The sequence below is a fragment of the Xyrauchen texanus genome, chromosome 2 (genome assembly GCF_025860055.1).
Source record: "Xyrauchen texanus isolate HMW12.3.18 chromosome 2, RBS_HiC_50CHRs, whole genome shotgun sequence".
NCBI lineage: Eukaryota > Metazoa > Chordata > Actinopteri > Cypriniformes > Catostomidae > Xyrauchen > Xyrauchen texanus.
In genome coordinates, this window is record NC_068277.1 from 47,349,744 (window position 1) to 47,363,823 (window position 14,080).

General features: G+C 37.6%; 1 protein-coding gene across 2 annotated transcripts in view; it reads left to right on the plus strand.

Moving 5' to 3' along the window:
• Window positions 1–9,593, plus strand: part of LOC127654802 (transient receptor potential cation channel subfamily M member 5-like) — a 28,003-nt gene extending 18,410 nt beyond the window's left edge. For both annotated transcript variants that reach the window (XM_052142244.1, XM_052142253.1), the window contains exons 15-26: window positions 900–1,012; window positions 1,105–1,203; window positions 1,302–1,563; window positions 3,235–3,353; window positions 3,434–3,566; window positions 3,992–4,166; window positions 4,615–4,783; window positions 4,977–5,155; window positions 6,740–6,872; window positions 7,886–7,958; window positions 8,047–8,137; window positions 8,952–9,593. In XM_052142244.1, coding sequence (XP_051998204.1) covers window positions 900–1,012; window positions 1,105–1,203; window positions 1,302–1,563; window positions 3,235–3,353; window positions 3,434–3,566; window positions 3,992–4,166; window positions 4,615–4,783; window positions 4,977–5,155; window positions 6,740–6,872; window positions 7,886–7,958; window positions 8,047–8,137; window positions 8,952–9,061 — 1,656 coding nt within the window. In that variant the 3' untranslated portion in view covers window positions 9,062–9,593. The remainder of the gene's footprint in view (window positions 1–899; window positions 1,013–1,104; window positions 1,204–1,301; window positions 1,564–3,234; window positions 3,354–3,433; window positions 3,567–3,991; window positions 4,167–4,614; window positions 4,784–4,976; window positions 5,156–6,739; window positions 6,873–7,885; window positions 7,959–8,046; window positions 8,138–8,951) is intronic.
• The last annotated feature ends 4,487 nt before the right edge of the window (window positions 9,594–14,080 follow it).

A 14,080-nucleotide genomic window follows, 5' to 3' on the forward strand; every position in this document is an offset into this window, starting at 1 on the left:
TTTTAGGAAAAAAACTCGTGAGAGTTTTTTAATCTGCGCTGTCGAAGCGCCCAGGGGCAGGAAGTGCACAGCCGTGCAACAGGAGAAAGCCGCTGTTTTGCGCCGTAGAATCCAACAGCATGCAGCAGAGGGATAGCAGGAACTCGGTGTGTGTATACGCAGCAGTTGCAGACACGACCATCGGCTCCGAAGAAATTTTCTGAATGTACTCCCGTATTTGCGCCGCTTAAATACCCGTATGTCCGGGGGCGGGACATGCAAATACTGGTTGCCAACTCTCATTGTCCTTTTTTCATAGTTCAGAGGTGAATATCGGCGCTCAAGAGAGACCCCTAGTGTCGCTTCTCTGAAACAACGTGGAGAGAGCGACAGAAGGGGAACAACAACAGCAGCAGCAGCCGCAACAGATATATTGCCAGCAAAAAAAATAAAACATTAATCCTTACAGAAACCACATAGTTTAACTGCAGTGTTGGCATCTTGCAAACCAAATTGTTTAGTAGGAAATTGCTTGTTCTGATGACTAAGTTTGGCAAGTTGGGGCAACATTTGGGGATAGCGTTGTTGTAGTACATGTTTTTATGTCAATTTAATTGCAATGCTTCCATTGAAGCAAACGATTTGGTATCTAATTAAAGTCAACAAAATGATCTTTCATAACAACATGTTTAGGCTAATTTTGTTCAGTTACCACAAGTCCTACCGAAAAAACTTTGTCAATCTAGCTATTTATATATATATATATATATTTGTAACGTTTTGCAATTTGGAAACACTAACCAGCATAATCAGCTTGGACCAGCCTGAAAATTCATAATTTTAAGTTAGTCTTTTCAGCAAGGACATCCCCATGGTCACTGGCTTCATTATATTTGTGTGTTATGAATATTCTTGCACAGGCCATGCTAACTAAAATCTGGTGGGGAGCCATGAGGACCGACACTTCTATCTCCAGACTCATGCTCCTGTTCTTCATCCCTTGCCTCACGTGGACCCATCTCATCAAGTTCAAGTGGGCATATTTGTCATTATTAATTCCACATGTTAATTGCTAAACTGTCTTTTGAATCAGTAACCATCAATATGTATGTCTATATGTCAAAGTACGGATAAACAAGATAGCAAAGGTGAAGGGGAGCCATTTGCTGAGATGGACAGTTTGGAAACAGAGCAAGGGCTGTTGCTCACAAACGAGGATCCAGTGTAAGGCTCTAGTTCATATTCAAAAAGATACAATCTACATCAAAGTCCAAAGATCATTTTGAAAGACATCAACAAAACTGATTTCATCTTTTTCTCAGCGCTGCTGAAGGTGGAAGTGACCCTGCAGCGCACTGCTGCAGTGCTACCTTGTTTCGCGTCGTACTGCGGCGGTGGAACCGTTTCTGGAGCGCTCCAGTCACTGTGTTCCTGGGAAATGTCATCATGTACTTTGCATTCCTCATTCTATTCACATACGTGCTCCTCCTGGACTTCAAGCCCCCACCACCACATGGTCCATCTGCAGCTGAGATCATCCTCTACTTCTGGGTCTTTACCTTTGTGTTGGAGGAACTTAGACAAGTAGGATACAAATTTTTGTATGAGTCTGTCTTTTGACACAATTGTTTTTGGCGTTCTCTTTTGATTTAACTTTGATACAAATTTAATATAATTAATAGTATAATAATAGTATATAATATATATATTATAACATAATAGTATATTATGTTCACATAATGAACATAATATACAATACACAATACTACTAGCTATGTAAAACACACAAATGTAGGGTGGAGCACTAGGAAGAGCTCATCTGAAATAACAAATACATATGCATTACGGTGAAGTGGCCCACGAACTCAAGCAGCTGAATAAACAGTGCCAACAATATTAGAAATGTGGTGGAAGTGAATATGCAGTTCTTGGAATATGTTGTTGTTTACATGGTTGTCGTTGTTTATTAGAGTGATAAGAAGATACTGTTCTTGTTTTGATGGGTCTGAAACTCTTCATTGATGGTGGAGATTCAAAGATATGGTGATCAGGGTGTGAGGGATCATTGATGGATCACTTCCTAGATTTGTATTAATTGTCCCAGTGACTCTTTCTGCTGGACTAACAATGTTCAAAGGTGTGGCTTGTGGTGATGCTAGATATGTCATACGAGACAGTCACGGCTAGACTGGGAAGAGAAATTGGCCTGGGAATTTACATAGCAACTGGCCCAAAGGTTGTTGAGCAGGGTGGGGGGTGGGTCCAAAGAGCGTCAACCCACCGGGAAGATGCCCGGTATGCCAGATTACCAGACCAGCCCTGCAGACAGTTGAGGATGAGGTGAGGAAAGATTTAATGATAGAGGTGTGGGACTGGTTCATAAGGGCCTGTGGAGATTTCTTTCGTTAATATGATGTTAGTGTTTGCTTCAATACAAGTTAATCTCAATCAACAGCATTTGTGGCATAATACTGATTACCACAAACAATTATTCGACTCGTCCCTCATTTAAAAAAAAAAAAAAAAAAGCACAAATTTGGATTTCAGTGAGGCACTTACAAAAGAAGTCAATTGGGCCAGCGTTAAACGTTAAAATACTCACTGTTTCAAAAGTATAGCCTCAAAATGTTAATATGATTTTATTGTGATAAATTATATCCAATTTTACAACTTTGTTGCAATGACGACATAACGCAGTGAAAACTAAATCCAAAAACGACCATAAAAACGACGATTTAACCACTTTACAGCTCAAATAATACAGGATTTTAAACAGAAAAATGTATGTAGTTGCTTTTATAAAATTATAAGCTTCACTTTTCTACCTTTTAAACCCTTTAAAAATTGGCACCATTCACTTCCATTATAAATACCTTGATTTTTGCTTTTTTGTTTTAAAGAAAAGGAGGGACAAGTCATAATTATTATTCAACATTATGCCACAAATGCTGTCAACTGAGCTGAACTTGTATTGAACACAGAATATTCCTTTAAAGGGATAGTTTATCCAAAAAGTGGAAATTTTAGTGGGTCCAGTAGAGGTTCTACAATAGATTGAGGGAGGCCAGCTCAAGACGTTCCAGTGATGGGTCTGAAGTTATCAAGTTTCTTGTCTTCTGTTTTGGGGGTGGACTGGAAAAATTGTTGAGGTCTTTTAAAGTATGTAGGAACAATGCAGAGATCGAACTGTTGTTTGGTTCAAATCTAGTATGCAATTTACCATGTGAATGATTTACATCACTCCCTGTAACACAGAGCTTCTTTACGGATGAGGACATGAGTATACTGAAGAAGTTCAAGCTATATGTGGAGGATAACTGGAACAAGTGTGACATGGTGGCCATCTCTCTCTTCGTGGTGGGGTTGTCATGCAGGTATAGTAATCAAATAGCATGTGTATAAACAACACCACTAGTCGCCTTGAACTTCATCTTAATTCTTATTTTGTCCATAGGATGGCAAATAGCACATATGAGGCTGCACGAACAGTTCTCGCTTTGGACTTCATGGTTTTCACCTTAAGGCTCATTCACATTTTTGCCATCCACAAGCAACTCGGACCCAAGATTATCATTGTGGAGAGAATGGTGAAACTGAACGTCATTTAAAATAAGAGTCATAACCATAAAAATCATTGGTAACACTTTACAATAAGGTTCAATTGGTTAACATTAGTTAACTACATTAGTTAACATAAACTAACATTGAACAATAATTTTACAGCATTTCTTAATCTTGGTTAATGTTAATAAAAAAAAATAGTAATACATTTTAAAATGAAAAGTTGTATATGTCAACATAAGTTAATGCACTATGTGCTAATATTACCTAACAATGAACAATTGTATTTTTATTATCTAACATTAACAATGATGAATAAATGCTGTAAAAATATATTGTTCATTGTTAGTTCATGATACCTAATGCATTAACTAATGTTAACGAATGTAAACTTATTGTAAAGTGTTACGAAACATCTTTTAACCCTGTGTGTTTGTTTATGGTTTTACAGATTAAAGACGTGTTCTTCTTCCTCTTCTTCCTGACCGTGTGGCTGATAGCATATGGAGTGACCACGCAGGCCCTCCTGCACCCCAATGACCCACGCATCGACTGGGTCTTTCGCAGAGCACTTTACCGCCCGTATCTCCATATATTTGGCCAGATTCCTCTGGAAGAAATAGATGGTATACTGTAAATATTCCCTTGCTTTAAGCATAATGTAATGCACTTTTTGCTAGAAAGGTGCTGTGTAAATAAGAATTAGTTTGCTTGAAGCTAATACCAATAACTGAACCAATTTGCCTAGGATATTGGTTGTGTTTAATAGTTAATCAATAGTTAATCTGTGCTCAGTGAGCCTCATCATACAATTTACATCAATGGACATTTTCACAGACTGTGATTACATTTTTCCACCTTAAAAAAAGCAATAGGAAATGGGAATGCAAATACGATATTTGATATGGTCTCCCATGTACCTCTATAGAAGTTTACCCTGCTATAGTGAAAAAGGTCAATTTGTTTGTCATTCAAATACACTTTAGATATTGATGGATTTTACCTCTAGGTGGAGCTATTGCACTTGCAATTGAGGGTTAATGTACAATACCATGTTCCTGTGTATCTTCACAGCGGCCAAAATGCTGGAAGGAAACTGCACTAATGATAAGGAGGAAATCATTGCAGGCACTCTGCCACCCTGCCCAAATGTATATGCCAACTGGCTGGTCATACTGCTGCTCGTCATCTATTTGCTAGTCACGAATGTGCTGCTGCTTAACCTCCTTATCGCCATGTTCAGGTCAGAATACTTTTGTGTACATGTATGTACTGTATGTGAGTATACATAGCTATCATGAGTTTTTTTTGTCTTGTTTTCCCTTGGCATGTTACTGCTTTGCAATATGTTTAATAAAAATCATGTTTAAAAGTGTTCTTTTCATTAAAAATGGCATGTAATTTGTAATTGAACCACACATGATACCTCTCCACAGCTACACCTTCCAGGTGGTACAGGAGAATGCAGACATCTTCTGGAAGTTTCAGCGCTATAACCTTATTGTTGAATACCACAGCCGTCCTGCCTTGGCCCCACCCTTCATCATCATCAGCCACATCTATCAGGCTCTCCTCAGCCTAGTCAAAAAGACTGAAGCCAAGCAGGATCTTTTGGGTAAGGCAATCTTTACACGGTCATGTAGCTTCTGCACAGATTATTTTCTTAAAGCGATAGTTCACCCAAAACTGAAAATCCTTTCATCATTTACTCACCCTCATGGCATCCCAGATGTGTGTACATTTCTTTGCTGAACCCAAACAAAGATTTTTAGAAGAACGTTTCAGCTCTGCAGGTCAATACAATGCAGATGAATGGTGGCCAAAACTTTGAAGCTCAAAAGTAAATAAATGCAGCATAAAAGTAATCCATGTGACTACAGTGGTTAAAACCATTTCTTCAGAAGCAATATGATAAGTGTGGTTGAGACATTTTTTAACTTAGATATACACTTTCAAACACTCTTCTCTCTTAAAAGTTCTTCTTTTGATTTTGGCGCTTTACATTCTTCGTGCATATCGCCACCTACTAGACAGGGAGGAGGACTTAAATATTGATCGGTTTCTCACCCACACCTATCATATCACTCTGAAGATATGGTTTTAACCACCAGAGTTTGATTGTATGGGTTACATCTGATTTTATGGGTTTGTATGGCAGTCTTTATTTGCTTTTTGGAGCTTCAAAGTTTTGGTGCCCATTCATTTGCATTGTATGGACCTACAGAGCGATATTCTTCTGAAAATTGTGTTCAGCATAAGATAGAAAGTCATACACATCTAAGATGGCATGAGGGTGAGTAAATTATGAGAGAAATTTCCTTTTTGGGTGAACTAACCCTTTAAAGGGGTTAAATCGCAAGATGTCAAATTTACTTTGATCTTTTGAGGAAAAGAGTTTATGAAAAACGTACTTTAACTTTCAGAACTCCTCACCAGTCTTAAAAGAGCATTTATTTATACTGCAAAAATGACTCATTCTGTACTTCGACAAATTTGTGAAACTTACAGCGATAAATGCATCAGCCCATGACCGCCCATGTTTACACATAAATGAGCCTATTGGTCAGAAACTTAATTACTTCACTCGTAACAATGAAGTAATTATAGATACTATTATTCCTAAACACAAGAAGAACTATCAACAAAATGTGGGAAAGTTTGCCTAACCTTGTGCTGTTTCTGGCTGTGTGTAGCATCTGTTTGCATATCCTTCTGAAGGATCCCATTGTTAGAGAAGTGCGGCTGAAGTTTATTTTAAGCAAGGTTCCTGATCATTGTCATCTGATTTTATGGGTTTGTATGGCAAATTTCACCTCAGACTGTTTTTAGATCCTGGAAGCTTTGCTCCTGAATGATGGGGCTGTTAAATCAGTTGAATTGGACACGAAAGCAAACTCGTAGCCAGTGTATGTGCGCTGGAGAAAAACGTTATTTTGTGCTGTTGCTCCTTTTATATGCAAAACGGAACAGCAAAAAATCAAACTGTTTAATTTATTCATAATGCATACAGCGCTCATTTTATTTTGGAGTCAAGTCAAAATAAACAATGAAAAATGACCAATCAAGAACTCGAAACAAGAAAAGAAACACAGGACCTCATTGGACGAAATGAAACAAGGCAGGAAAAGCAAAGATAATATATATAAAAAAAATAAATGTGGTTATATGGTTCCTCTTTTCCCCTTTTCTTTTTGGTCAGAGAGGGAACTACCAGTTGGCCTGGACCAGAAACTAATTACATGGGAGACGGTGCAGAAGGAGAACTACCTGTCTAAACTGGAGCGAGAGCATAGGGAGAGCAGTGGAGAGAGACTTAGATACACTTCCTCTAAGTGAGTTACAACTTGGTTGCTTAGCAGATATAGGAGGATATATCATTTACTTGATGCACTCATTACCTTGTAATGAGACAACACTTGTGCTACAGGTGAGAGTGTTAACTGCAACCCATGCTGAATGAGCATATACAGTGTAACCACCTCTTTTAAAGGGACAGTTCACCCAAAAATGAAAATTCTCTCATCATTTACTCACCTTCATGCCATCCCAGACGTGTATGACTTTTTTGTTCTGCTGAACACAAACAAATATATTTAGAAGAATATTTCAGCTCTGTAGATCTATACAATGCAAGTGAATGGGTACCAACATTTTGAAGCTCCACAATCACATAAAGGCAGCATAAAAGTAATCCATACGACTCCAGTGGTTAAATCCATGTCTTCAGAAGTGATATGATAGGTATGGGTGAGAAACATATTTAAGTCCTTTTTCTTCTTCTTTTGTTTTTGTTTTTGGTGATTTGCATTCTTTGTGCATATTGTAATATTCTGGGCAGAGAGGAGAATTAATAAAAAAAAGGACTAAAATATTGATCTGTTTCTAACCCACACCTATCATATTGCTACTGGAATCATATGAATTACATTTATGCTGCCTATATGTGCTTTTTGTAGCTTCAAATTTCTGGTCACCATTCACTTGCATTGTATGGACCTACAGAGCTGAAATATTCTTCTAAAAATTTCTGTTTGTGTTGTGCAGAAGAAACGAAGTCATACACATCTGGGATGGTGTGAGAGTGTGGAAATAATGAGAGAATTTTTATTTTTGGGTGAACTGTCCCTTTAAATATCAGGGTTGTTTCTCTACAAAACCTATTGTTTGCCTTTAGAAGACTTGGAATATGACGCATGAGTCACAAGTACTACTTTTATGATGCTTTAAAGTGAGGCTCTATCAATTGTTGTTGTATTAAAAAGACAGACCATAATATTCATTAAAACATCTCCTTTTGTCAGTAAATAATTCCTTTAAGTTCCTTTCTGTATGTAACACTTCATAGGGTGCAGAGTTTGTTGAGGACGGTTGGGGTGCTGAAGGAGCAAGAAAAGCGCATGGCAACAGTAGAGACTGAGGTGAAGTGAAGGAGTAGCGGCTGATTTATCTGTTGTGATTCAGAACCAAATGACTTCATTAAATTTGTTCCTACAACTTTATCTGCAGGTGAGGTATTGTGGAGAGGTGCTGTCTTGGATGGCAGAGTGTTTCAGCAAAAGTACTCTAAATTGTGACAGAGATGTGCCTAAAATCCCACGTGAGAATTCCTTTACTATTATTTTTACTTTCTCTCTTTCTCGCTTTTATTGCCTGTTCTTCCTTCTTTCATTTCTCTGTTTCTCAATTGTTCTCTCTCTTAAGGCTCCTGCACACTAGAGAAAGTTCAGATGAAGCATGTGCCGATAGTAATGCGTTAAATTAAAGGGATAGTTCACCAAAATTCTCTCATAATTTACCCACATTCATACGATCCCAGATGTGTATGACTTTCTTTCTTCTGCTGAACACAAACAAAGATTTTTAGAAGAATAGATCAGCTCTGTTGATCCATACAATGCAAGTGAATGGTGACCAGAACTTTTAAGTTCCAAAAAGCAAATAAAGGCAGCATAAAAGTAACCCACACTAATCCAGTGGTTTAATATATGTCTTCTCAACGGAAGAAAGTCATACACATCTGGAATGGCATGACGATGAGGAAATTATAATTTTTGGATGAACTATCCCATTCATTTTGAGGGTGTGGAATACAAAAGCGTGTGTCGGGTTGAAATCACGCAGGAGTAAAGCAAAATACATTTCACAAAAGCACAACTGGACCTGTCTCTCTGACATTCTCCATGATCAACGGAGGCTCAAGTCGAAGTCTTTTGGTTGCATGAAGGTGACGTCACTATTGCAGCCCTTGCGTTTGTCCTTGGTATGCGTCATCCCCATGGAAATCAATGGATTCGTAGAGTTTTTAAAGCAGTATAAACTCTAGTGTGTAGGCGCCCTACTCTGGCTGAGTTTCCTATTTCCATTATCCCAGTTAGGCAAGAAGGTAGCATCACAATATCTGTGTTTCACAGGCTCCATTGCCAGCAGCTCCAGAACCCCTCAACCTCGGGAAGCTAAGCGACAGCAGCCATCAGGGCAGTCTGAATATGGTGCAAAGAAACTGCCCTACACTGATCAGTGATGAGACAATATTAATGTGCAAATGTTTTACAACAGAAATAAGATCAGATGAAGTTTTGATTTTGCTGTGCTTCCTGTGCATAGGAAATGTTCTAATGTTTTTGTACTTATATCAATACATACTAATTATAAATGTATTATAATATTTACTGTACAATCAAATATATAAAAATAGCCCCCAACTTTCACCATCAGGTCCCCTCAATTCAACAGCAGATATATTGTAGTATTCAAACTGTACAAATGCATCAATTGATTGTTTTGTCTTATTAATGCAGAGGACCCAATCTAGATGAATGAATGAAGGTCAAAGGAACTCTGCTGATGTAATATTCATTTCTGCACTACTTTGTGATGGACAGGCTCAGTATGTATACGAGTTGCATTGTTTTTCATTTGTATGCAGGTGAATATTCCACTTTGTGGATTTAAGACATTTGTAGTTCCCAGTATTTGATGTTTATTTATTTATGTGAGGTGCAAATACAATATTACCATATTTCATTTCATATTCATTGTTATTAGACTTTGTATAGTTGATGGAACATTGAATGGGAATAAAAATGGTTTTAGTGGAAAATGTATCCTGCTTATTCATTAGGCGATGTGTAAGCTGTGTATGTGTGTTTGTTTGTAATTGCATGTGTATACATGTGTAATGCACACTAGATAGTGTTTGCAGTAGAGAATATTACCTTTTAACCTGGATGATATTTTTTTCTGAAACAAGTCTCATGTTGTCAGTCTGCCTGATCCTCAAATTCACAAGATTCAATGTGTTGAGTGAGTTGATTTGAGGTTAATGAGTAGAAAGATGTTAATAGAACAGGACACTTGGTAACAGGAAGTTGGTGCACCACAGGAAGTAGATATTCAAACAGTATGTTGTCAGATCCACCTGTCTACTTTCACATGGCTCTGAAAACCTGGAAATGAGCCTGTAAGTTCTGTGAACTGACACAAATAGTTTGTAAAGCGCCTCTCACAATATGCATAATTTCAAAGCAGCTTTACAGAAAGTCATGCTGTCATTTTTAAGCCCTCATTCAGCGGTTTCATAGAAACATTTTTGTCTTTAGGCCCCCGGTGAGCAAGCCATTATTAGATGTTAGTTAGTGGAGAGCAAAAAACCTTGGGAGAAATTAGGCAGTTCCTCTGGCTATACAGCATTAACCTAATGTGAACATCAGTTAGCTGCGTGCACTGAGATGTAACTGTAAGATGAATGATTTGCCGTGTTTAAAGGCCATCCTGAATTGACACTGGAAGTCTGGTAAATGCAGCATTTCAATGTCTATTCCATTTCAAGAGAAGTGATGCAAGCTGTGGTTGTGGTGTAGTGGTCTAAGCACATAACTGGTAATCTGGTAATCAGAAGGACACTGGTTCGAACCCCACAGTCACCAGCATTGTGTCCTTGAGCAAGGCACTTAACTCCAGGTTGCTGAGGTGGGATTGTCCCTGTAATAAGTGCACTGTAAGTCGCTTTGGATAAAAGCATCTGCCAAATGCATAAATGTAAATGTAAATGAGTCCATCCTAAGATCAAGATGACGAGAGTTGGCAGCAGTTCATCCTCTTAAGTCCTCATGTCTGAGCCTCAATAAAAGCATGCTATTCTTGCATATTAGAGAAAACCCAGGAATATTTGCAAAATCCTACATGAGCAATGAACCCAGGGTTTTACAAGCTAATGCTGTAAACTTGAATGCTTTATTAGACCTTTATTAGCCACCAGAGGTCAGTTTAGTTTAGTGAATTAGCTTGAAGTTTTGTGTTTACCTTCTTGTGTCTCAGTTCCTGCCCCGATGTTTCCCAGCTGTTTCTCATATACATTGTTTGCCCCAGTGAATATAATGTCCTTGTGTTAGCTCAGTCTTTGTCAGTTGTTGTTGTTGTTGTTGTTGTTCCTATTGCTCTTCATGGATGTTGCGTTTGTTCTGTTCCCAAGTTCTTGTTTTTTCTTCCTGAGTTTTCCCAGTTTTGTATCTGGACTCGTTTTCTTAAATAACTGCCTCCAGCAATCGTTACTGTTCCTACTAAAAATGTTATATTCAAAAACATATAAATACTGAATATTACTGCTTCATTAATAACAGCAGCATAGATACTAAAGTAGTTTCAGGGAGAGGAAATAAAACTGAATGTGCTGTACTTAATGAATGGAAATACCAGGTATAAACATATTCAATATTCAGTATGAAATGTATTAATAAATAATATTATACTTAATAAATTGTAATGGTAAATGTACAAATGTAATTAAGTATTTATTAATTTGTAATTATTAAAATCATAAATTATTTATTAATATTTATTATGAAAAATGTATATGAATTTTCTGTGTAAAATATTTTATTTTATGGTATATTTTGTAATTAATAATAATATATTATTGTCAGAAAAAATGATTGTGCAAAAATGTTGGTGTTCAACAGCTTGTCACCATTTCTTTAGTTACATTAGAGTTGTAAAGTTCTTTAAATCGTAATTTTTACAGTAGTTTTAGTATTTGTTGACATTACATCATCATTGCAATAACATTGTAAAACTGGCTAAAACTTCAGAAAAGCGCTTTTTATCACGCTAAAATCATGTTAACATTGTTTGTTTACAACTTGTGGCTATACTTTTGAAATGGTGAGCATTTTAACATCTACGGTTTGGCCCCATTGACTTTCATTGCAAGTGCCTCACTGTGACCCAGATTTTATTATTTATTTATTTTTTTACATTATGCCACAAATGTTGTTGATTAAGCTTAACTTGAATTGAACATGGAATACTCGTTTAAGGTACTAATATACACTTTATGGACAAATATGTGCTCTTTCGGGACAGACAAGTTACACATACCTTCTAATGAGAGCAGTGGGTGTACCTTTGAGGGGACTACCCCAGTGACAAGCTGTTGTACACCTTAAGGTTCTTTCTGAAAGTTTATATTTGTTTGTCTGCTGCTCCTCTTTTGCTGATGGTTTCTAAGGGCAGATATGTGCTTCTTTACCAAAGAGTATTTCCAGGTGCACTTGCTTGCCATTACCTAGGGCCACAATGTTCTTTTTCTGATAAATAAATAAAAAACGCAATGAAAAACATGCTAACATTTGTTCACGTGATTGAATCCAGAATCAGATTTTGATCAAAGGTCTATCAATCATTTTGGGGTGCATACAGCAACATGAAGGTGACACACCATGTTACATTGTCTTTGTTTTCTCAGGGGAGAGACAGCTCTTTGGTTTGGCCCATATGTGGGAGAGATTTTTCTCTGAGATTCTGCCAATTGTTCAAGGCTGCGTTTCCCAAAAGCATCGCAAGCTAAGTTGATTGTAGAGACCATGGGTGCCAACGGTTTCTACAATCTACCTAGGCTTACGATGCTTTCAGGAAACGCAGCCCAGGCAATTTTCTGTCCTCTACAGGTAAATCTGCTAATGAGATTGACGTTGCTTTTCACATGTTTGCCCAATGCGATCATTTCAGTTTTGGCAAGGTCTGCACTCACTTGAGTCATCAAACATCTCCCTGTAATGCCAGAAGTTGCACACTCAAACTTTCTCGAAATTTAATACTAAAAGTATTTTATACTAAATACAGATCCACTCAATGGCTAAAGTATGTGGATGCACTCTTCAAATGAACAGGTTTGCCTTTACCTCTAATTTCTGTGAGGACAATTCTTAATGCTACAACATTGTAGAGAATTATGTGCATGCTCTTGAATGGAAGCAAATCACTGCAGCCATGTTCCAACATCTACTAGAAAGTTTTCCCGAAAGATTGGAAGCTGTTATAGTAGCACAAGAGCATTTGTGAGGTCAGGTACTGATGTTGGGCGATGGGTTAGCTGTTGTCGTTTCAATTCATCCCAAAGATCGGGGCTCAGTACTGGGGATTTGTACAGGCCAGTCAAGTTCTTCCACACCAGCCTCAGTAAATTATTTATTTTGGACCTTACTTTGTACTCAGGGGAATTATCATTCTGCAACAGATAAGGCCCTTCTCAAATTATTGCAACCATGGAAGCAGAGAATTCTTTATAATGCCATGGTATGGTGTAAAATTATGATTTGTCATCCTGGAATTACTTGAGTAGCCAATCCTATAAGTGAGAAGGGGGTTTCCACACTTGTGGCCATATAATGAACCTCGATAGGGAGAATTTTTAATGGTAATGTGTAATCTTGTATGTTAGGGTATGTAACCTGACTGCACAGTATGTATAGTTGACTTGGCTAAATACATTTAAACTCAGTTTTTCACATTTCCTGAAATGTAATCATAGAAATCTTCCCCTGTCTCTAGGTCAGTTAAGATCACTATTTTAAAAATAGTAGAGATAATTATTTTTTTTTCAGCTTTTATTTCTTTCATCACATTCCCAGTGGGTCAAACGTTTACATACACTTTTTTAGTATTTGGTAGCAATGCCTTTAAATTGTTTAACTTGGGTCAAACATGTTGGGTAGCCTTCCACAAGCTTCTCACAATAAGTTGCTGAATTTTGAATCTCCTTCCTCATGATGGCATCTATTTTGTGAAGTGCACCAGCCCCTCCTGAAGCAAAGCACCCCCACAACATGATGCAGCCACCCCTCATGCTTCACGGTTGGGATGGTGTTCTTCGGCTTGCAAGCCTCACCCCTTTTCCTCCAAACATAACGATGGTCATTATGGCCAAAAAGTTCAAATTTTGTCCAAAAGATGACATTTGTCCAAAAAGTAAAATATTTGTCCCCATGTGCACTTGTCAAGTCAAGTCAAGTCAAGTGGTTTTTATTGTCGTTTCAACCATATACAGTTAGTACAGTACACAGCAAAACGAGACAACGTTCCTCCAGGACCATGGTGCTACATAAAAACAACAAAGGACCAACATAGGACCACATGAGACTACACAACGAAATAAAATACCTATATAAAATACCTATATATACTTGTAAACTGTAGTCTGGATTTTTTATGGTGGTTTTGGAGCAGTGGCTTCTTTCTTACTGAGCAGCATTTCAGGTTATTT